At 45.2% G+C, this 24,672-nt stretch overlaps 1 protein-coding gene across 6 annotated transcripts in view; it reads left to right on the top strand.

Annotated features, from left to right (window-relative positions):
- LOC101941454 (paxillin) overlaps positions 1-24,672 on the top strand; it is a 65,066-nt gene that overhangs the window by 3,019 nt on the left and 37,375 nt on the right. For 3 of the 6 annotated variants that reach the window (XM_065568320.1, XM_065568314.1, XM_065568313.1), the window contains exon 1: positions 1,284-1,623. The exons of the other annotated variants lie outside the window; for them this stretch is intronic. In XM_065568320.1, the coding sequence (XP_065424392.1) occupies positions 1,284-1,623 (340 nt within the window). Of the gene's footprint in view, positions 1-1,283; positions 1,624-24,672 lie in introns of those variants that run through there. 6 annotated transcript variants of the gene reach the window in all.

Genomic DNA, 24,672 nt, shown 5'->3' with positions numbered 1-24,672 from the left:
CCTGCTTGTGCTCTTCCATTATCGTGCACCCTGTCTTCGATTGATCTGCCATAGACCTCCCCGCCTTTCCCTTGTGCACATTTTAGACCACTCACCCTTTCCTCTGCTTGTATCCTCACTAGGAGAATTGCACCTTTTACTGCTCTCTCAATCAGCAGTAATTCTTTCCCCGGCCATTGCTATAGTGTCTGGCTTCTGTTTTTAGGCCTGGCTTGCATGTGTAAAGTGATCTCCTAGGAACCTTTGAGATGAAACTGACCGGCAGACTTTGCAATCACATTGCAACCATGATACAATCATGTTCAGAATTCATTCCGGCACCATGTCCTTTCTCTGCTGCTCCCTCAGGTGCAGAGCAACCTTATGAACCATCCACAACTCCTCAGCAGAGGAGTATGTCAAACAACTGGCTTCATGCGAAAGCTCCATAGAATCTCTGTTTACCTCCCACCCCTATCAGGGAAGGAAGATGGATCCCCAAAAATTCCCTAGAGTTCTGGGAGATGTTAGGGTGACCAAGTTCTGCTTATGAAACTGATTAAATCAAACACTGGGGTAGGGCTGCAATCCATTACTTCCATCATACCTTTAATAGAAACCAGACATTCTCTTAAGAGCTGCTCCAAGAAAATCACAGTTTTATTACTGGACTCAGAAGCTCGAATTACAGTGCTAGCTTCAAGCCGGCAGTAACACCTTCAGAAAAGACAGTCTAAACTGGCTTGGGATAAAACTGTTGAGAAACAGTCAGTTGGCCTTTGGGAGGCATGCTGCAGCCCTAACATTCATGGGGAGCAGCAGTTCCCTTCTTAGTGAGCAACCCCCCTCCCAGATTGGAGTGGTCAACAGTCTAGTTCAGGGGTAGGCAACCTATGGCAAGCGTGCCGAAGGTTTCACACGAGCTGATTTTCAGTGGCACTCACACTGCCCGGGTCCTGGCCACTGGTCCGGGGGACTCTGCATTTTAATTTAATTTTAAATGAAGCTTCTTAAACATTTTAAAAACATTATTTACTTTACATACAACAATAGTTTAGTATATATTATAGACTTATAGAAAGAGTCCTTCTAAAAACGTTAAAATGTATGACTGGCACACAAAACCTTAAATTAGAGTGAATAAATGAAGACTCGGCACTCCACTTCTGAAAGGTTGCCGACCCCTGGTCTAGTTAGATGTTGGAGAAGAACCTCCAATAGCAACAAACTGATAGTTGTATTGTAGGAGGAGGCAGTCTTGTTTTTTTCCCCCTCATAACCCACAGCTTAGGCACTTTTCAGAGATGTGGTTTTGGCTGAGTGGCATTTGGCTTCTAGTGCCAGGTTTTCAGTGTGTTCTTACTAGTAATGTATCCCCGGTGGTTTATTGGCTTGCTGAAGAGCATCTTCATGGGCCGCACACAGATAAAGTTTGTAGGACCATCTTAGAGTCTTCCCTACATGCTTCTAAAGCCATAGGAGTTGAGCTGTGCCAGCTACAACTGTTACAGTCCTTAAATTCAAAGTGCTCTGCCATCTGGTCGGATAGCTTATTGCTTGCATCGATAATGGCTTTTTCTCTCCATCTAATATTTTCAGACAGTGGGAAGATTAAAGGTGAATTGCAGAAATCTGAAAAATGGGGTTTGTGCCGTTTTTGTGGTGCTTTACAATGTATAAAGAAGACCCGAAAGCTAAATTTTTGTTTTGCTTTTGTTTTTTATGTTAGAAATATCTGAAATTTCAAGTCGAGTCTTCTCTGGTTTTGCAGGAGGTGTTGGGTGAAACATTGGGAATTTTTTCATACTTTGATTTAATTGATGGAAGCATTTGAATCTTTAAGATGTCCTTCCTCTCAAGAGCTCATTAGATTTTAGGAGTTAAATATGCTGGCATGAGCAGACACAAAACACATTTAAAAAAAAAAAGTGAATTAAAAATCCATTCCTCTTTCAGCAGTTCAAGTTCTGCTCTTCTGCCATGTCCGTGTTTGTAACAGTTCTCCATTTGTCCATAGAGTCTTTCAGGATAGACAAGGTCTGAATAAAAAAAACAGGAGTACTTGTGGCACCTTAGAGACTAACAAATTTATTAGAGCATAAGCTTTCGTGGACTACAGCCCACTTCTTCGGATGCATCCGAAGAAGTGGGCTGTAGTCCACGAAAACTTATGCTCTAATAAATTTGTTAGTCTCTAAGGTGCCACAAGTACTCCTGTTTTTTTTGCGGATACAGACTAACACGGCTGCTACTCTGAAAGGTCTGAATAGCTAAAGTTAAAAAGTGGAATCCTCTCTCCCCCTTAACAGCTTTTCATATGTATAGTATCCTCCATAAAGAAGCAAACCTGCTACAAGCCCAATTACTTTTCCTGTTGCAGATCTTGTCAACATGAAAGCTGCCTGCTCTTTATAATTGTGTTAGTCTTTGGGAACGTAGAGGAGAAAGGATAGTGTATCGGACGGTGTGGGACAAATTAATGCTTGGTGTAACTCTACTGAAGTGAAGTTACATCATGGGTGAATTTGACTATATTGCTGAAACTTTTGAACCTATTGAAAAAAATAGTGTGGAGAGACTTTTATGCATTGAAGGGGAGGATCAAGAAGAATCCTACTTCCTTTCATGCTTCTTGTGAGTGGAGGTCAGGGAAGGAGGATATCATGAAAGGTCTGTGTGAATGGATCTTTGTTGTTTTAGGGGTTTGTTTAGAGCAGGTAAATGTTGCTATTGCTTTTTCTCCAGTGTTGGAGAAATTTATCTTCAGGCCATGCCAGAAACTGTTTAAAATTTCTACAGATGAAACTTGTACATCACAGTGAATGAGCAGTCTGTTGTGCAATGCACTCTTTGTGTGAGCACTGTTATACACTAGAGCAGCACATGGGGACAAAAGGGGAGTTTGCACAGGTGAGAGATCTATTTAGATCTGTGTCCCTTGCTCTTTCGAAGAGATCGGTGCATATCATAGGCGGGTTCTTGGAAGTTGATTAGGAAGGTTGGTGACTGGGTTTCTCTTTCTGAAGTGTCATAAACCAGTGTGGAAAATGAAATTACTGTCTTAAAAAGAGGGAAATGTCTGCATTATTTTTGGGTCTGTTGCCCGTAGAATACCAGAGAACAATGCAGTGTGATGTAAGGCAGGAAGGGATGGTCTGGGGATTCCCAGCATGATAACTGCCAAAGGCATGTGTTTTGATTAACTCTTTTAGATGACAAATTAGGATATTGAATCATCAATGGTACTACAGCGCCTACCCTGTCCAAACAGGTATCCCTGAGGCCTGCTCATTGAGATCTACCAAACCCACAATGAGGGGATGGGAAGAACGGAATCTGACTTATCTTCTTGTTTTATTTTGATACCATGTTAGGCCTGCCACCTGAGGAGGGTAGCTTTAAATTTGCTTCTTGTTTTGTAGATTTCAGATGCAGCTTGATTGTGTGGCTTCCTCTGTTTCTTATGGCCTGAGGGACGTGATCTGTGTGGTGATGGTCTTTCCCTCTTTAAAAGTATTAAATTTGCTATCAAGTTAAAAATCATGCTTTATTAAACAAAATTTCTTATGTGTGGTACTGTTTTAAATTAATTGACTTTTAACTATGGTGTGTATTTTGCATTTCACTCAGTTTGGACAATAAAAAAAGGCCAGTTTCACTTCTGTTAATTCTTAGGCTTGGTCTACGCTAGCCACTCATGTTGATATAACTACGTCGCTCAGGAGTGTGGAAAATCCACATAACTGTGCAAGGCACTAACTCCTGGTGTAGACAACCCTCCACCAACATAGCGCTTTCTCCTGTCAACTAGCTACTGCCTCTCACGAGATGGAGTATCTATGCTGATGGGCGAAGCCCACCTTACAGTGTTGCAGCTGTGGTGCTGCAGCACTGTAAATGTAGGCGAGCCCTTAGTCACTTTCTCTGTCTTCGTCATGGACTAGTACAAAATTGCAATATGAGTTTCAAGCACTGAGGTGGCTATTTAAATCTTCATCTGTTTTCTTTGAAATGACAGAAGCATGGAAACACTTCTGCAAAACCTCCGCTAAGCTTGGTTTAAAAAAAGCACAGTCTTGGTAACTTACACCAAAATGGTTCTGCTTTTAGAATAATCTCTTTTGAGGTGTTAAAAATTCTTGGTACTGTGCTGCTTCATTTTGATTGCAAAATCCAGCTAAAACAATTGTGGCTTCATTTAAAAAATGATTGGGGATTGTTCACCAGAGCTCGTAAAAGAGGGTTTCATAAATACAGATTATGCTTTTGGTGTTTAATAAGTAATGAATTAATGGCAATATTCTGGCTGTGCATAAATATTAGACCTTTAACTGTTCAAATGGGTTCTGATTTTAGACATACTTGCTGGTGGCAGGTTGCTTATTTTGTCTGATGGTTAAGGTAAAGTGCTAGATTAAAAGATTCAGCTACATGAACTACAGTTTTTATTTTAAACTTTGTTTTTCTCTGTGGTGGCACATCTCTCCCCATCCTCTTTTTAAAGGTTTATCCCTGCTCCATTGAAGTTAGAGGGAGCTTTGCCTTTGATTTTTCATGGAAGCGGTATTTAATCTTAAGTGTGGAACAGGGTGCATATGTTTACATCTGTTTGTTGTCTCTATGGGGAAGATAGCTGTGCTCTGCAGAGACATGTTATCTTCTTTGTCTCCCTTGGTGGGTAATGGGTCTGTCTGACTGACTCACTTCCCTCAGCTTAGATGCCTTGCAGTTTGTAGAGCTGACTTGGTACTGGGCTGCTCTGACTGAACGTTTAGTGTGAAATTGCTTCATTATGGCCTACACCCAGTAAATGGTCTTGGTGGGAAACATTAATGCAATAATTCAGCCTCTTGGCTCTCAGCTGGGTCAGGTTTCTGAGGGCTTGTCTACACTGGCAATTTACAGCGCTGCAACTTTCTTGCACAGGGGTGTGAAAAAACACCCCCCCCCCCCCCGAGCAATGAAGTTTCAGCTCTGTAAAGCGCCAGTGTAGGCAGTGCTGGGAGCTGTGCCCCTTGCGGAGGTGGTTTTTTTAGAGCTCTGGGAGAGCTGTCTCCCAGCACTGCACCGCGACCACACAAGGCACGTTAAAGCGCTGCCCGTCTAGACTAGCCCTGACTCTTTGCTGCTGCTGGGCAAGAAGACTCAAAACAGGACTGAGGCCAAGTCTACGCTACCACCTATGTCGGCAAAACTTATGTTGCTCAGGGGTGTGAAAAAACACACCCCTGAGCAACATAAGTTTTGCTGGCATAAGTGGTACTGTGCACAGCGCTACGTCACGGGAGAGCTTCTCCCGTCAACATAGCCACTGCTGCTTATTGGGGGTGGATTTATTATGTAGACGGGAGAGATCTCTCCCATTAGCATAGAGCGGCTATACGAGAGGTGCTGCTGTATTGGTACTGTAAGGTCTCTAGTGTCGACATAGCTTAGTATCCATCACGGTAGGAATCTGACTTGTTTCAGCTTCTTAGCTGTACTGACCCTGGTAAAACAGGGGCTTTATTGTCTTGGGGGACTCAGACAGGGAATCCTCTGCCTCGAGCAGTGTGTAATGCAGTAAAAGGCTCATTTTCTTGCTGGTATATTTCCATTGAAAGTCTGGACTCTGTGCTGTCTTTAGCCCCTTTGTCTCCAACTGGGAGAGGTCAACATAGCCAAATGTCCAGCTGCCCTCTTGGCTGAAATGGATCCTCCGACCCAGTCTCCACCGGCTGTTAGAGAAACTAATGGGTAACCTCCCTTACACCTTATTATCCACTGGCTTCTGTCTCCCTCTCTTTCCCTACTTATTGATTCCTGTTTTTCCGTTTTCCTGGGGAATCATAATACTTTCCACCTCTCCAGGCCCTCTTTTCCTCATCCCTCTTTTATATTTACAATAAATAAAACTCATAGGAAAAAGACCGTTTTATTGCTGGAGAACATGAACTCTAGTTCAATACTTTATCTGGGTCTCTTGGCATTTCACAAAGACTAATATAATGAGCCTCACACTCCCTTTGAGATAGGTCAATATTATCCCCATTCCTTATATAAGGAAATTTGCATTAGTGTAATTACATCGCGGTAGTTTTTCTCTAGAGTTAGCATGGTATAGGCACTGCCTGAGCACAAATGGGTCTTACACTGATGCAGCTTAATCTGGCTCTTTATCTTTATGCAGGTGCTGTGTGGGTGCATTAAGAGTTTATACTTGTGCAAATGGCCTTCATGTAGGCAGAGATGGAGAAACCGAGGTACAGGGATGGTCGCTGACTTGACCAAGGTCAGACAACAAATCTCTGGCAGAACCAGGAATAAAATACACGAGTCGACTCCCCGCGCCTGTTTCTCCTTTTGCTAATACAGTGGTTTTCAAACTGTGGGTCGGAACCCCAAAGTGGGTCATGACCCATTTTAATGGGGTTGCCAGGGCTGGCGTTAGACTTGCTGGGGGCTGAGCCCCACCTCCTGGGGCCCAAGTCCAAGGGCTTCAGTCGTGGGTGGCAGGGCTCAGGTTACAGGCCCCTCCACCAGGGGCTGAAGCCCAGGAGCTTTGGCTTTGACTCCTCCCGGCCCAGGGCAGTGAGGTTTTGGCTTTGGCCCCCTCTCCTGGGGTCGTGTAGTAATTTTTGTTGTCAGAAGAGGATTGCAGTGCAATGAAGTTTGAGAACCCCTGCGCTAATACTGATTAATATCAGGAATAACTCAGTTGAAGTCAATGAAGTTTCACTGGCATAAAAACCTGAATGAGAGGAGAATCAGGTCCACAGTTCCCTGTTCTAGGCCTTAGACCACATACCCTCCCTTGTATTCTGGAGTTCATTTTGTGTCTATTTTTGCTTGCTCCCTTTTGATGCTAGAGAGTTTGCATTATACATTTCTACACTGGAATGTCAACTGTGGGAAGCCCTTCTAATGTATGAACAGGGCTGTCATCTGCTCCCTGCTCACCATAGCCTGTCCTGAATAACACTTCTATTTTTGGGGTACAGACTGTCATAGCTAAGCTCGTATCGGGGGTAGCCATGTTAGTCGGTATCCATAAAAACAACAAGGAGTCTGGTGGCACCTTAAAGACTAACAGATTTATTTGGGCATAAGCTTTTGTGGGTAAAAAACCACTTCTTCAGATGCAAGTGTGGCCTAGTGATTAAAGCACAGGACAGGAAATCAGCAGACCCTTGGTTTTGTTGATTTTTTTGTTGGTTTTGTTGCCGGGCACCTGTGAAGTCTACTTAACATTTACTAAACACTTTGCATTTCTAAAACTCATTCCATCTGAAAATGTCAAAATATAATCTATCTCCCTCAGCCTCCTCTGTCACCTTTACTAGCAAATCCATGTTGAGCCCACCCTCATCTTTTACATTTTTCTTTGTACTTCTATCCTCACTACCTTTCTTCTAACTTACTCTCCTCACTCACCTACCCTTGCTCTCTTCTCTGTGTCCTCTACTATGACAGGCCACGAAGTTTTCTGCTTTGTTGTCCCATCCTTCTGGAGCTTTCCCCTTCCCAGTTCCTCGCATAAGTTTCTTTCTCTAATTTTCCTCTTTAGTCTGGCATATGTCTGAGGCTGTGTCTACATTACAGAGTTTACAGCGGCACAGCTGTACTGATGCAGCTGCGCCACTGTAAGATTGCTCATATAGCTGCTTTGTGCCGATGGGAGAGCGCTCTCCCGTCGACGACATAAAACCACCTCAACAAGTGGCGGTAGCTGTGTTGTGGGAGAAGCTCTGCCACTGATTTAGCTCTGTGAACACTACCACTTATGTCGCTCAGGGGTGACATACGTTTTGGCGACATAAGTGGTAGAGTAGACGTGGCCTGAGTCTGTGAATGATTTTGTGATGCTCTGCATTAAAGATGCTCTAAAAATAAAGTGTGGTGGTGTCACCATATTAAATAATGGCAACCTTCAACTTGACTAGTATAGCACATGTTCAAATCTCCGCTAGCTTGTCTGTGTTTTAGAGTTTTAGAACACTTTTGCTAACACTGTCATGTCCCTGGTCAAGACATACCAAAGCAGAATTGTTACTGGAGCCAGTGACTTGGGGCTAAAAACATTTCTGATGTTTCAGCCACAGTTCCAGGTTCATTCTGATTAGGAGCCTGGTACATTCTCTCTCCGGGTGGAGTTTCTCTTCTATAAAGGAGGAGTAATTCATGTCTGGTACAGGAAGTATCCCTTCCTTGCTCGAGACTTGGTTGTTTGTGGAAGACAAGCTTTAAGGACTGAAAAGATCCTGTGACCAGCTACATAAGGAGACTGTTTATTTTGCTCATCTCATATGGCAGTTTCTTGTCTGTGTTGGACCTTCCCCACATGCAAAATGGGCGTAGATTGTTATTTAAACATTTTTAAGGTAGTTTGGGGACTTCAAACCAATTTGCTATACTGCTTTTCCCACAGTTCATGTTCCATATCCCTGTAGGTCATGTGAATCCTGGGAGTTAAGGGCATTGCTAGGCAAGCTAGTGAGTTTGTTTAGCTGACGGTGTGTTGGAGGCCACCTTGATCTCTTGAACTACGCTGACTATAGCCCTGGTGAACTGCGTCGCAGTCTAAACAACTGTTTGGGAAATAAGAAAGTCCAAGTCAGTTAATGCCACTCCGGGGAATCGGCTTTACAGAGTGGCACTTCATATGGGGAGCTAGGGCTTTAAGTAGCTCACTCGTAAATCAAACAGCGTGAGATCTCCAGGACTAATCCAGCCCCATAGTTGGGTCACAGAACCGAGCTGGTAGACAGATTGAATCCTTTGCTTGTCTAGCTCTCTGATACTATCTCACTTTTCTTCCCTCTCTGGAGAGCAAGATGAGAAGAGGGTTTGATCTCGTGTGATGGGGCGCTTATGGTCGTCTATGGACTAAATTGGTATGGTGCTTTTCATGAGCACGCTGTAAAAATGGCGAGAATAGATGAGCCTTTGGGTAGGTGGATTGTAAATGAGTTGCAGTGGATTAAGAAATCCATCCTTCTTTCATTATTATAAATAAAGCTAAAGGCTTTTCTCTAAGAAGTAGGTTCCTTTTACCACTAGTGACACTGAGTTGGGCCAGTTTAATACGTGTTGTTAAAGCCTCCTGTGGGGTAGGGAAGTATTATCCCAAAAACTGTATGAAGAAAGAGGCAAACGAGCCTGAGAATAAGTGGGGTCAGTCCTACGGTTTGTGGGGCCCAAAGCTGCTGTGAGAGGTGGGTCGGATCTAGTGGCCTTCTCTCTCTCCACTCCCTTTTTATTGTAAGTTATGTTTTTTCCTCCCCAATCCTGTCTGCTGGCAGGTGACCTGTGACTTGTTTTGTCCCTGTGAGTTGTCCCTTGCACCCAAGACTAGCCAATGGAGTGAACCTGCTTGGAAATAGTGGTTCTGAGCTGGGTAACCTTATTTCCCTCCTCCCTCTCCCCATGGTTTTATGCAGTGAGGCTCTCCCTGAGCTGTCGAAGTATGATAGCAGTGTGATATAGGGCTGGAGCTGTTTTGACTGGCTGTGAGCAGCTCCAGCAGTTAGATAGGATCCTTGCAGAGAGCTGGAGCCCTAGGGGAGGGGGAGAAATGCCATTTCATTCACGTCATAACATCTCTCATCAGTGGCCAACTTAGTGTTCTAGGTGGGTGAGAGACATGGCCCAGGAAAAGCCTGCCCTTTATTCCTGCTGTGAAATATGAGGAGCTCTGACTTGTCAGTCAAGCTGGGAGCTGTAGTGTTTGGAATGAATCATCCGACAGATTCTATAGCCCCAAGCTTGTAGTTTTCAGTCCCTTTTGTTGGAGTTTAATCTGAGGTTTGCTGTTTGGCTCTTCCAGGCAGTTCCTCTTATGCATAGCCACTCTAGCATGTTGCTACTGTACTTCAGGAAAGGATTGCTTTCATCTGGCACCTCCAAGACCCTCTGCTTCTTGAGCTTGTTTAGAGGCAGAGATCATAGATGTTAGAGAGGAAAGACTGGTTAGATCATAGTTAATCCTCTTGCAAGGGCCAGTTGTAGTCTTGCCCCATAGAGAGCCTATCAGTTAGTAAAGTAAATGCCACCAAGCTTTATTTTGGCCAAAAAGCAAAGGGCTGTGTAGACTAGGTGTATGTGCCACTTTAGTACACCATTTTGGTGGCTGCGGAGAGCATTTTGGGCATTCAGATGTGCTGGAGGTTTGGTCTCTTTTCATCTTGCATATGTTTTGGAATGGGGGGATGGAGTAGCTAGTGACACTTGAGGTATTTTGCATTGCTTCCTCTGGCATGATCTCACTATGGTGTGATGTGGAATGGACTTGCTGTGTGTGGAGCTGGGAGGCTGCATGGTGTGCAAGATTGGGTGTGGGGGATGGAGGGAAGGGTCTGGGGGTGGTGCAGAGAGGAAGCTTTATGTAATTCTTGGCTAGCTCTTTAGTAATTGTTTTAATGAAATGGAATGCAGCATATTCAGTGCTCTCTTGGCAGAAACAGCTTTTTTTTTTTTTTTTTTTTTTTTTTTGGCTTTGGGAGGTTGAATTCGGTCTAGTTTCCGGCTGCTCTGAGCAGTGAAACTTGGATCAGTCAGAGATGGAAGAGCAGGGGAGTCTGCGCTAGTGGGGAAGGAGTTTATCTTCATAGGTTGCTCGGCCCACTGATCCAAGACTTAGCATCTCTGTGCATTTCCCTGTAGACACTTTGAATTCAGATATCCTACCAAGTTAATTTTGGAGTCTTGGCCAGTAGTGGAATGCTAAGGTGTTGTGGGTACATGAATGTGTTTGTGAGCCTACAAGATGTGGCTTTTTAGGTATTGGTATAATAAAGGTGTGGATCTGATTTTTCCCCAGGTCCTAGCTCAGGAGTTTGGGGGGTCTGATGAGCTGGGACACTGAAGTCAGTCTGGATTTGTGCTGCATTGACTGTTGCTGGCTGGGCTCCCTGACTTCAGTGCATTAAGATAAATTACTCTGTTTCTTATTATCCAGGATTGTTGTCATCCTGTGTCCAGGGAGCAGGGGGGGACAACCAAGGCTGAAGCTAATTGGGGACTTTAATTTCTTTCAGGATGAAAACCCTTTTTCCTTAGGACGTGGTTTGAGATTTAAAAAGGGATCCTGTGTGTGTAATCGTGAGGGGCTGTATTTCTTGTGCTGCTTCCATTTCAATAATGCAGACCTCTCAATTTTGACTGGTACTTAAAGGTGTTATTTTTTTTCAGTGTGCTTTACTTTTACCTTTATGAGACTTATTTCCTTCTTGGGGTTCATCTTCTGGTCTCCACTATAGTGTGGCCACAGGTTGTGATTCTCTGGATGTGGCAGCCTTCGGAATGGGGTCAAAAGCAGGAGATATTTCTCAGGTAGGAGTGGGGCACAAACCCCAGCAGAGGAGGCTGAAGGTAAGAGCAGGAAGGCTGATCTGATTCTATGGTAAACTGTAGAGGGAAAACAAAGTGAACAAAGAATAAATTTTATTTGAAAATTAAGGGATTGATTGAGGGTTGTTGTTGTTGTTTTTTTTTTTTTTTACAGGGTGAGACTGTTAGATTTCCCTTTTGCCATGCTCTGCGCTTGTAGGTGGAAGCCAATGTGATGAGCAGGAACATGGCTCCATGTAGCAGATCTTTCTCAATACACTTCCTCAGCATGACAATAATTTTAGCTAGGCTCATAGGAGTTGGCATGCCACATAGAATCATAGACTTTAAGCTCAGAAGGGACCATTATGATCGTCTAGTCTGACCTCCTGCACAGTGCAGGCCACAGAATCTTACCCACCCATTCCTGTATCAAACCCCTAACCTATGTCTGAGCTATTGAAGTCCTCAAATCGTGGTTTAAAGACTTCAAGGTGCAGAGAATCCTCTAGTAAGAGACCTTTGTCTTAATTAAGTCCTTAACCAGCACTGCCTTTTATTGCTTCTAAATGTACTGCCATTCAGTTTCTTCAGGTGCTTTGTTTTGTTCCGCTAAGGGTAAAGAGAGGCTCCCTTGATCCAGCCCACATCTCCCAATCCTTTTTAGCCCACAGAAGATTATATCAGTTTGTTCATGAAGTGCTTTATGCTGTCTTTGGCCAATGCTGCATGCTGAAAGGTGGGAGGGGTGAAAGCCATCATGTGTCTGACCATTTGTGCAATGGTGTTCTCAATAGGGGATGCTCCTGCCCGACTCTTGCAGAAGATCGGGTTGCACCCTAAAGTCTGTGATCTGATTACACCTCTCATTGTCTTATTTTGTATAGGTACATGTGTTCATGGTCATAAAATTATTTGATCACAGCAATTGTCTTGACCCCTTGTGGTATAAAAGGCAGTGCATTTAGAACAAATGCCCCCTTTCTTCTCATGCTGTGGGAGAAGGTAAGAGAATTTCAGTCAGGTGCCTTCTAACTCTTCTCCTTTTACAGGGTAAACTACTCCTAGATTTTGCTAACTTTCACCTTCTGCATCTCCTGCCCAAATCTCCAACTGTTTATCTTGCTTTTCTCTGGACCGCAGTGTTTACATGACACATTGGCAAAACTCTTGAGCTCTGTGGTTACACCATTGCTTGGGAAAAGGTACAAAAGATTCTAGAGTAGACTAACTTTAGTGCCATGCATTGGCTTCACCAGTTCACTGCCCATTTCTCGTGCCAAATTATTAAATAATATGCTGTTCCTTGTATTAATCCTTGGGGCAGCCTCTGTTATCATGCTGAGAAACTGCTGATCACTAAGATTGGTCCTTAACGCTTAACTAATTTTTAATCCATGCAATGACTTTGCCTCCTACCCCATTGTTGTTTTCCATAATCTTTTGAAGGACTGTGTCAAAAACACCAAGTAAATTATGGCCACTGGGTCACTATTCTGTTTTTATGAAGGATGCACGGTCAACTTCGAAAAATATACTTTTGTCTGAATCTATTTTTACCTGCTGTAGCAGAGATGACAACTCTCCCTCATTTTCAGTAATCCTCCTGATATTTTACCTGTAATTACGAAATTGCTAATTCTGTCTTAAAATCTAATTTTGCAGGCGCGCACACGTGTACCACTCGCTATCACTCGGGTCTGATGAACATAGCAAATAGCGTTGCACCTACGGGGGCATTCATCTCCACTGCCCCTGTGGCACATGCACAGACTGTGCAGTGAGGGTCTGGTAGGAGGCAAGCCGTGGTGATTTTGAATGGGTTGGGGCACTGCTGAGTTTCACCGCCCAAGCAACAGGCTGCGTGTTGCAGTCTCACTGCCCTGTGGCCCCTGTTGGACTAAGTCAATGTGCTTTAGGTACCTAGAGTATGCCAGCAGGGTCCAGACAGGGCAGTTAGAGTGCCACATGCAGCCAGTGGCTTGGGCAGTGACTCCAGTGCCCAAGCCCCACTGACAATCGATGCAGCTTTTGTCAGACCCTCACTGCGCACTCTGCGTGGGAGAAGAAGCCAGAGGGGCAAGAGGAGACAGTGAAGGAGGAGAGATGGAATGTGACAGAGGAGGGAGAAAAGGAGGAAGGTCATCCCAGGAAGGAGGTGCAGACCTGTGACTGGCCAATGTAATTAATGGCCCTAGGTGGCACCAGAGGACAGCTTTTCTAGGACCAATCCTCTTCCTCCTCTTTAGGGGTGGGATCAAAGGTGCAATGAGAGAGGTACACAGGGGGCCCAGCTCTCCTGGCAATAGACAGGAAGGGGAAGAGGTCCCAGGGCCTCCTAGGGAACATAAGAATGGTGTCCTTAGCCTCTGTTTGCCAGAAGCTGGGAATGAGTGATGGGATGGATCACTTGATGATTACCTGTTCTGTTCATGCCTTCTGGGGCACCTGGCATTGGCCACTGTTGGAAGACAGGATACTGGGCTAGATGGACCTTTGGTGTGACCCAGTAGGGCCATTCTTATGTTCTAAGAGAAAAGTCATTGAAAAGTAGGTTAAACTTGTGGTCAGTGTTGCTGTTATGTTGATGATTGTTTGCACTTCTTGTCTCATAAAGGAAGCTAACAATTTGGTGTTGCTCTCAGGTCATCTCACTCTCTCTTGCTGGAAACACTCTGTAAACATCAGCAGGGAAGGCAGAAAACCCCTTTCATATTTTTAAAAAGAATTAAAAGACAACCCAGCCACGCTGTTTAGAAGGTGCTTTATTTGGTAGCTAGAATTAGAGACAAAAATAGTTTAAGCAAATTCCACGTGCGAACATCCCTTTAACTTTTTTTTTTTAAACCCTCAAGCGGGTTTGTGAGGCTTGTTGGTTTGACCTATCAGGTTCTTTTTACTCATGTTCTAATCGCCTAACCTCTCGAAGTGATGCTCATCCATCTGTGATTCCCCAGACCTTCCTTGCCACTACCACCACTGGCTTTTTAATCTGCAGGGGCAGTTGTGTTTCTAAGGATATATATTTTTCTGTCCTCAGTATCTTCACACTTACTCACTTTAGAGCCCCTGGGATGAATGCCTTCCCATACCAATAATTGACTGCACTTGAGTTTCTCAGGTTGCTCCATAACGTCTTCCATAAAGACTAAAATGTATCAAGCCTGCATTCTGTGTTCCTATTTTAAAAGAATCTTCAGAATCGGAATGTTCCTATAGTTTTCAGTACTAAAGACTGATACGGATTTAATTTCTTTTCTGCTTCCTCATTCTGTTGCTGGCCCCTCTCCCCTTGGTGGTCTGGAGGGCTCCCCAGTCTTCATGGCAGCATTTGTGCTTCTAATGTATTGAATGGATTTGTGATTTATCTTCGTATTTCTGTCCTTCATATACTGCAATTGTCTTTGTGTGTGTCTTCTACATTTATAACTGCCATCCTGCCTGGCAGTTTATATTCAAATCTGTTTATGTTGTTTGGCCGGTACTTGAACTGTTTAAAACATTCTATTTCCCCCTGAACCTCATGTAACTTCTCTGCATAGCCTGTGACTTACTCTTCCCTTTTTCCTTTTTTTTTTGATCAAAGTCCTGCGGGCGTTCTTGTCTCTGAAAGATTTCTGAAGAAGACAGATAATTCACTTGGGGGGCTGTGTGGTGCAAGGTTTTTTACCTCTTTCTTTGCATGTGCTTGCAGCCATTCTTATTTGATTGTATTACTATAGCACTTAGGAGCGCTAGTCATAGCGCCCAGCACAATGGGCTCCTAGTCTGTATAAACATGAATGAAAAGACAGTCCCAGCCCTGAAGACCTTACAATTCATAGATTGATAGTCAACCCTTGTCTGCAGTGGCATCAATGGGACCTAAGGGTGATTGGCACCATGGATGGTCAGACCCTTAAAGTTGATCACTGTTACCCCTAAGGGACTTGTCCTCTGCTGTGAAGTCTAACCTAGCTGTGCCATGATGACTGTAGAGCTCCTGCACTTTCTTCATGGGGGAATTCAGATCTAGCATCCTTTCCTTCCATGAAGGTGCTCAAACTGCTCTAACCTGCAGTTGTATATGGCATCAAGTTGCTTCTTCAAACTGTTCCAGATGTGCATTAACTAGTTAAATATTGGGATAGTGAAAATGATCCACTGTTACTATTGACCCAGCCGATGTTGCAGCTTTAAGAGATTATTGTTCTGGTATGGATGCCTGCAATATATTCCTATTGTTGTTTGAGTATTTCTGTTACTTGGGTTTTGTAACCAAATAAAGTCCACCCAGGGCTCAAAAAATGTACTCGCCCACTACCCATTGGCAAGATGTGCTGGTGAGTGGGCAATTGGAGCACAGCCCAACGGTGGCTGTATGCTGCTTCTCCACAGCTGGATCTTGCAGGTTGGAGCTGTCCTCCGAGTTTTTTCTGGTCTTCAGCAGTGTGGGGAGTAGAGCACCAGCCCCATTCTCCAAGCTGCCTGGTACACCTCTAGCTAGTGCTACTGTGGTTGGTGCTCTGCTCCATGCCTTGTCTGTTTTTCAGGCAGATGTGGGAGGGAATTGCCCACAGTAAAGAACAGAGGTCCAGGCAATAAAGCTTGCTAGGAAAGGAGAGTAAGGGGACGGAAGAGCTTGGCTCCCCATCTTAGTAGACAGGATAGTGGGATCCCTTTTCTTTGCAGCAGCTATGAGGGCAGACACCAATTAGTTCAGGCTGATGCCAATATTTGGGGTGGAGAGAGCAGCTTGGAATGTGGGGAGCATGCTGAGATCTCAAGCATCTCGCAGCCCTGTTTTTGACATGCAAAATGTCCTATTTCAGTGCTTTTCCTGTAGCTGCTAACACCCCTTCCACCTTCTTTTATTTAGCTTGCATCTAGTCCTCTGGCTGGAAAGTCCTCAGTTCCACTTAACAATCCTTGCACTCAGGAATGGTCTTTCAGTGATATTTATGATCCTGTAAATAGATGCTTCTGTGATTCTTGGAAACAGCTTAGAACTGCCTGTTTCTTTTGAGACAATCTTAATGTGTGGCGGCGAACAGGCTCCGGCTTATGTCCTGGTCTTGTGTGCCATGGAATGGGCATTTCTGGCTGCCAGAACTGGCACTTTGGAATCCTGGGAGTCTCCTACGCCTCGAGGGTATGATGCTGGCCTGGTGCTCATTGCTCCCTGGGAGAAGCTGCGCTTGAATGGTGATGTGTCCTTCCGACGGTATTTCAATGAGAGTCTGGGGATAGTAATATATTCTGTGTGCTTGACCTGGCACTTGTGGAGGAGCTGCATGCTGATGTAGCAGGAAGGGTCTGGTTCCTCAGATAACTGGCTTGGCTGAGCCCCTTTTCCTGTAGGAATATGAGGGAACCAGTGTTTTGATCAGTGACCTTGGCCCTGGGAAGCTGTTTATGGAGGGGCCAAGTCAGCGGCTGCCTGTTTGAGTTTCATAAAGGTTTTCCTGGCAGTGTTTTGTCAGGCTAGAGCAAATCTTGATTTCTGAATTAAGGTGTTGATCCCAGTTCTAGAAACTTTCTGGGAGTAAGCCTGCATCTGATTGAAATTCCACCCAACCACAATTGGCAGTCCTAGCAGAGAGGCCAATTTACTCCCATCTGGGATCTTCTCCATCCTGCTAGAAACTGGCTGTGTTCTAGGGCTGTAAAATGTTAACCGGTTAACCAGTAAGCATAGTCTTACCGGTTAACCGGCTTAACTGTTAACCCCTGGGCCCCGTGCTGGGCGCCCGCTGGCCCCATGCTGGGGGCCGGCCCAGCGGCCCCGCACCAGTCAGAACAGCGCCACCTAGCCAGAGCGGGCCCAGCTGCGGCACATGGCCGGAGCAGCACCGCCCGGTCGGAGTGGCCCCAGCTGCTTAACAGTTAACCGTTTAAACGATTAAACATATTTAGTTTAAACTGTTAACTTTTTAAACGGTATTTAAATCCCTACTGTGTTCTAGCAACTGAGAGCAACTCTGGCAGCTGGTTTGCTCGTGTGCTGTGACTTTTTGAACTCTTTCCTAACTCTGTTTTAGAGGTTGTTTGTGAAGCTGCAGATAAGGGAGTTTCCGTCAGTTTACACATCTTTGGCAATCGCTTCCTTTCATTCAGGACCTGGGCTAGAGGTCCAATAGCCCTTGATCTCTGCAGTGAGTCTGGGTGGAAAGGTACCACATGGGTGTGGAGAACTAATACATCTACCACACCCTATTCGAGCTTCACACAACTGGGTTTCATGTCTGCGAACCTTTATCCCAGGGGCATCTAAACTCTGCCCAACTGAGGGTCGTGTATTACCAGGCGCCAGATGGCCACATGTAGCTGTTGTAAAACAGAGTACATTGTATTTTTTGTCATTACTTAATACAAAGGAGCAACGCATAGAAGCCACAGGACCCAGTATGTGATAATCCTTTTTGACCCGAGGTGAGTTTGCTAGGATGAGGATTAAACTTAAAAACAAGGGGGAACAAATCTAAGGTGTCTTTCTTTTTCTTAAGTGGGGAAAGTTGCTGTTGGTTAAAGAGCAGAAGTACAGACTTTAAAAAAACAAAACCCTACCTCAAAAAAAAAAAAGGAAAGAAGTTAGTAGCAGGATATTTAGTAAGGGAAGTAAATGGTCCCTGAGCCCAGGGAAGAACTTGCACTGTTCCCATTAAGTTCAAATGCTCAATTCTGGAAGCAAAGTATAAACTACACAACAACGAGTTGAAATTGATAGAGATTTAAAGGGACAAAATACAGTGAGCAAAGTGGCCAATGATTTTCATCAGGATATGCACATCCAGAGAAGTAGGGATTACTGCTCCCAGGGTTCCACTTGGTAGCTTCATGGTGTGTATTATCCTAGTCAGTGTGATGGAGTGGGTGGCATGGATGGTAGGTTAAGATGTAAGACATTGGCGTGGCTGCATCTGGTTTTGTAGCCTTCTAATCCAAGCACAACCTTCCAACCCAATCGCATATAAGAACAAACGAGTTGTGGTATCTGATCAGACAGTTGCTCCTTCAAGTTTAGCATTCTGTGTGTCAGTGGCCAACACCTAATACTTCAGAAAAAGTGACACCTCCACCGCAGATAATTCACTTGGGTAGTTGTGCAATACCACATATAGCAGAGGCTAGGGGACGTTGCTTCCTGACCCCTGTAAACAATCGTCTAACGCCCGAGAGATTTGATTAGCATTATCTTGGCATTTATAAATACAAGTCCTATCCAGCCACTTCTAAGTGTCAGCTTTGTACTTTCAAGAGTTTCAGAAATCTGGAGGGCAACTAGTCCAGTTTAGTCTGTTTGGTAGAAGGATGCTTACACAGCACTGTGAAACACCTCCATGATCTGACCAAGAGCATACTTGGTGGAGGGGAGCCGCAGGCTGTCTTAGTGAATACAAGAGGGAAATGCATAATCTGATTTTAATTCTTTTTGAACACACTCTTTTGCTGACACCTCTCAGCTTGTTTGAATTTAGGTCCAGTTTAGCTTCTGAAGTTTGAATGAAGTGGAAATTTTTTTGATGTGCTAGGAAAATCTTTTTCTTTTTCTTTTGTGGTTTCCTTGTACTGTTTGGATTTTGGATTTTAACTAAGTGCTGTGGATTTGAGCTGATCTTTCAGGAAACTGCCAGCTGATCTTTGAGGCAGTTGCAATTTCTCTCAGCCTGTGCACTGTCTGTGTGAATCTATGCCATCATACCTTGCGGGTCTGGTTAAGATTGGGCTAGGTTACCTGTCCAAGTATTGATATGAATGGAATCAACATTTCCAAAAATACCTAGTCCGTTGCCTCATTGGCAGGAGGAGGGGGAATGGAGGAGCTGACTCAAGGAAAGGGGTTGTGGTTTACAGGGACTTCTGGAACACAGCCACAGTATGGCCAACTGGTCTCCTATAGAGTCCATGTGTATGTATACTCTTAGGAGGCTTCTCACTGTGGGAAACTGCTAGCAAAAAGCTTGACCCCTGGACGTGCTGACAGCCTGGAGCACCTTCAGCATGTTAATGCTGCCAAGTGCACCATTGCTGAGCTGCTGTGTGGTCATGGGTTTCAGCAAATTACTTGTGTAAACTTGCAAGGAAGTGATGGGGCTAGTTGGTCTGAGCCAGTTACAGGAACACTTTTGAAATGTCCTTCCCTTAAGAGAAATCAGCTCAGCAACACCAGGCCTCCTGTGTGTGGTTGAGCTCACCTGCTGGGATTTTCGAGGGTTTCCCCAGCTTGTACAGTTGGCTTCTATTCAGACGATTGAGGCAAGGAGAGGTCTGTGTCAAAAGCTAGTGCAGTCCTTGTGCAGTGTTCAGATTCCACTTCCAAGGGGATGTGAGGTGAGGGGCTTCCGGCACTCCTACTGGAGTGCCCAGTTTTTAGTTATTACAAAGTCAGCAACCCTAATTGCAGTCCCAGTTATTTGAATCTATGGAAGCAATAAACAGGACCCCCACAAACCTCACCACTTTTTCTTCCAAATACAAGGGACAATTGTTCAACCTTGCCTCTACTAATACCAATACATAGCACAGTGTACATTATAATAAAGTTTTAAAAAACATACCATTTCCTCCTGGGGAGAGGGAGGGAGAAAGAGAGCCACATGTGACAAATGTTAGTCTCATCACTTAATACATGACTGGAAGGTGTTTGAGTACTAAAGTAATGAGGGCTGCACAAGAACCTGGATAGAATAGAGAAGACCAGGAACCAGGTGAGTATCCTTCTTTCCATATAATGATTGTCTCTGCAGTAGTTTCCTCACATAGCGTAGATGTATCTTGGAGGCTCAGAAGATACAGAACCTAAGGCAGTGTAAATGTAATTGTGTTTACAACTCTGCTTAGACTTGGTGTGGTTCCATTCATGCTGGCTGGTCAACCCATGTTGTTAAGTTAGCCTGAACCGTGTTAAAACAATTGTAAAATGCTTCTGATAAAAAGTTAGTGTGGTGCTGCCCTGTCACGGAGTGTGGGGGAACTCAGGGCCCTGCACCCCCGGCTTCCTGCGATTCACCATGACTCTCAGCCAGCCAGTAAAGCAGAAGGTTTATTTGGATGACAGGAATACAGTCCAAGACAGGTCTTGCAGGCACAGACAACAGGACCTCCCTCAGTTAGGTCCATCTTGGGGTCCCAGGGCATCCCAGCCCCCCTTGGGAGGTCAGAGCCATCTCTGCCTCCCAGCCATCTCACCAGCCAGCTTCCAACACTCTCCCTTCAGCGACCCCTTCCACAGCCTTTGTTCAGTTTCCCAGGCCAAGGTGTCACCTGGCCTCCAACCCCTTCCTGGGTTCTCATGTTACATGCTCAGGTATTCTCCTTCGGGCAGTCTCCCATCCCCCAATGCAGACTATCCTAGCCACACTCCTCTGTCAGCATTCACAGACCACAGTAAGAACAGTCCCAGTTCGTCACATGCCCATAGATCTCTCTCTGTTGCTTTGCTATGGTGATTGATGTCTGAAGCCTTGCGTACATTGTCCATTTCCTGAAAATCTCCGACCCTTGCTGTAGCACCCATGCAACTGTAGAGGTTAGTGCTGTAGACACATTACCTCATTTTTTCATCCAAAAGGCCAACAATGATGCCGGAGGATAGAGGGATCCCAAGAATTTCTCTGTGAATGTGCACTTAATCTCCCATCAGAGTGGAGGCTAGGTCAGTGTAAGGCAAGCAGACAGAAAGAACTGGGTCTGTGCCAGGGTTTCTGTAGCATGCGCAGATATGACTGTGATGGGCAAAGTATAAGAACCTGAATAGAATAGCATTTGCTAGAGCACTATTACGAATCAGTTGCTGAGGCCTTTACCATGTCATCTAACCCTAATAAGAGCAGGTCAAGCCAACCTGACTTGCCCAAGATCTGGGCAGAGCAGGGAAAAATACCAGCGTCTGGTCTGTACTACCGTTGCTAGTATTCGCTGGGTCTTGGGCAAATCACTTCTATCTGTGGGTATGTCTACACTGCAATTAAAAACCCGTGGCTGGCCCATACTAACTGACTCAGGCTGACAAGGCTCGAGCTGAGGGTCTGTTTAACTACGGTGTAGACGTTCGGGCTTTGGCTGGAGCCCAGGCTCTAGTACCCTGCAAGGTGGGGTCCCAGAGCTTGGGCTCCATTGCAATTAAACAGCCCCTGAGCCTGAGTCAGATGGCATAGGCCAGCCGCGGGTGTCTAATTGCAGTGTAGCCATATCCTGTATCTTTAGTTTTTCCCTATCTGGAAAAATGGGTATAATGGTCATTTCCTACCTCATAAGAGGGTTGTGAGACTTAATTCATTAATGTCTGGGAAGTACTTTGGATTTCAAGTGCCTTCTATGTAAGGAACTCAAAGTATTATTCAATTATGGAAACATTTTAAATGGCCTCTTCAAAATAACTACATGTTACCAGAATGAAGGTAAGATAAACCATTTTTACGCCTTTTCTGCCATACATGAATTGATGGGCTATTCTAGGGGGTTAGTCTTTATGCCTATAAAAATCTTGCTAGCCGTTAGGCTGCTAGTGTTTAGAGACCACTGTCTATCATGCTGATCAATATTGTCTTTTTAGTTACTTTTGTGCTCCCCTGCCTGTCTGGTGTGTCTTGTCTTATACTTGCATTGTAAGCCCCTTATGGCAGGGACCATCTTTTTGGTCTTTGTTTGTACAGCACCTAGCACAAAGGGCTGCTGGTCTGTGACTAGGGCTTCTAGGCACTATGGTAATTCACATAAATAAATATAATAATCTAGTTTATGCTTCCTTGCTATTGTTCTGGTTGTAGTCCTTGGGTTGAGTTGTTTTTAGAGAGTCCCTTTTGTAGTTTGTAATTAGATGCATTTATTAGAATATTGTGCCTAGGCTTACTTACACCAGGAGCTAGCCTACACACCTTCCTGCCCCTGTTTTCCTCTTTCTGATCATTCTCTCCCCTTTTCCCTATAAAGGCTAAAATTGCACTTCTGAAGGGACTGCCCTTGTTGATGTTCCAGGTCAGGAGCGCCCCCCTTCCCTCTCCGTGGGGGCCTGATTCTGCTGGGGTGTGGGTAGGTCTGTCCCCTACAGGCATTTTGCGGAGGGAGGCTCCAGCACATCTTTGTTGGATCAGCTCTTTTACTGGGCTGCAAGTGCTCCTTCTGAAAGGCTGCTTAATGGGATAAATATACCCAGGCTCCCCATTCCTCTGCAGTTACTCACCATGTAAAACTGTCCTGCAGGGGATCGTGTTACCACCCTGAGCTGTCTCCCTGTAAATGAGAGTGCAAGTCATGTACTTGTGGAGCTGGGGGGAGGCAAGATTCATTTGCAACTCAGGAGAGAAAGGAGGGTTGCTGTTTTAAAGTTTGGCTCTTGGGCTTTTGTTGGAGAGGAAGTCTGTCGAGAGGAGTCTCTCTCAACCCTGAAGTCCTAGGTTTTGGAGAGTTAGCAGGACTGTCTCTCACAGGAGGATAGTGAAAGTGTAAGGGTCTGAATCCAGGCCATGTCTTTCAGGTACAAAGGTAAACTGGCTGGAGAATGGTGTGGCACTTAGAGGGCTGAAAGCTAAATTGGATTGGGTTTCCAGAGAGTGGGGGTGGCCACACTTACAGACCCTCTGAGCCAGGACAATCTTCAGAAGTTTGAGAGCAGGGAGGCGCCTGCTGGGGCTTGGGGTTTCAGCCCTGCTCCTGCTGGAGCCCCAAGCCATGGGGGGTAGCCCTGCGGTGCTGAAGCCCCAAGACTACCTGCTGTGCAGAAGCCCCTATTCCACCACCCCACTGCAAGGCAGAGGTCCTGCGCTGTCCCCCCCCCCCCCCCCCCCCCGCTCCACTCTTGGGAGGTGGAGAATGGGAGGAAGACCTGGGGAGCGCCACGAGCTGCACTTTAACTGTAAAAGAGCTGTAATGCGGCTCGCGAGCAACAGTTTGTTTGGCCACCCTGGCGTAGAGTGGCCATTCCTACAGTGTCGTGTCCTTTTTGTTTAAACTTGACTTAGCAGTTACTGCTCCTTGCTCCCAGTTACCAGGCCCCTGGAGATGTCCACTGCCCAGATCCGACAGTTCCAAACAATTCTTGGGTGCTCGGGACAGTCGTGGTGCATTCAGATATGAAGATCGGGTGTGAGTTCTAACAAACCTGGCTGCAGTAAGGATAGTGTAGCACATATGACCACCACATCCTTGGTTCTGGGACATGAGGGAGCTGTGGCAGTAGAGGTGATGAGAATCTCCTATGGCATTGCAAGGAGGAGACTGGCTCTGTGGCTGAACATTGGCATCATTAGCTATGCACTGTGGCTAGTTGAAAAGTCCTGGATCCATCCTTATTGGTCACTGTCCAGATGTTCCGAGCAAGGAGTAGCGTTCTAACCTGATGGATCAGAATTCACAGAAGTGGCCTTTAGCTGTGGAAAATTAAAGGCTGCTAGTTATGAAGAGTTTGGGGTGTCTTGTATTCACTACGTTACCTTTCCTTTCCGACCAATAGGCTGGGTGTAGGGCAGAGATTGTGCTACAAACTAGCTCCTTTTTGGTGTTCTGTCCACTTATCTTAATAATGACCCCATCTCAGTTGTGAAGGAAGATGAGCTGCCTGTGGAAATTCTAGGGATTCCTCTCCCGTCTGCACCAATTCTGTCATCCTTGCTATGATTAATAATGTATCTGTACCACTGACTCGTAGACTTCAGTTAGTGCAGGAGGCTGTTGGAAACAAGGGAGTGATCGCTATGGGTAGAAGAGAGAGTACATGCTTTCCTCTGACTATCTCCTTGGGGTGTAGTCTCCCATCTTATGGCTTGGTAGTCTGAGAAGCCTCTGTAATGTAGCTAGCAAGTACCTTTCTGCTGAGAGCTAGATATGACATCATTAAAATTGGATTGCAGACATCTTCTCCGGTAATTCTTTGTGCGAATATCTTGTAGTGGGGCATGAGGGTGGGTTGGCAGGAGGAATAGAATGTATTAGTTTGTGGAAATCTCATGGATTCCTCATGAGTCGTGGAGGGCAACCTGTGTTCTAGGCAGCCAGGGTGGATAGGAGGCCAGCAGTTATGCCTGCTCTAGCTTTGCCAGTGTGCTGTGCTGTGGGCTTTACCATAACTCTTTCACGGCTGTCTCCTGCTTCATGTTCTCTCCTCTATCAAGGGACATTCCTGGGATGCATAGGAGGCTTTCAGGAGGGGGCTAAACAAAGAGGAAGCCTTGATGCCATAGGGAAAATGCCAGTGAAAATGTTCTCTGCACTTCTTTTGGAAGGCTTTGCTAAATAGTGTCTACTGAAGGAGCCAAAGCGCAGCTGCTAGCTTTATTGAAAAGGAGACTGAGGTGTACTGTACATGTGTAAAGGGGGCTCTGTGATAACTGTTCCAGTGCTCCTTCCTGGTGCTGGGTTGTGATCCTCAGGCTGGCTTTACTGCTTTTGTCAGACAAACCTGGGATGTAG

Source organism: Chrysemys picta, chromosome 15 (assembly GCF_011386835.1).
Source record: "Chrysemys picta bellii isolate R12L10 chromosome 15, ASM1138683v2, whole genome shotgun sequence".
Classification (NCBI taxonomy): domain Eukaryota; kingdom Metazoa; phylum Chordata; order Testudines; family Emydidae; genus Chrysemys; species Chrysemys picta.
This window is presented reverse-complemented; position numbering and strand designations above follow the sequence as displayed.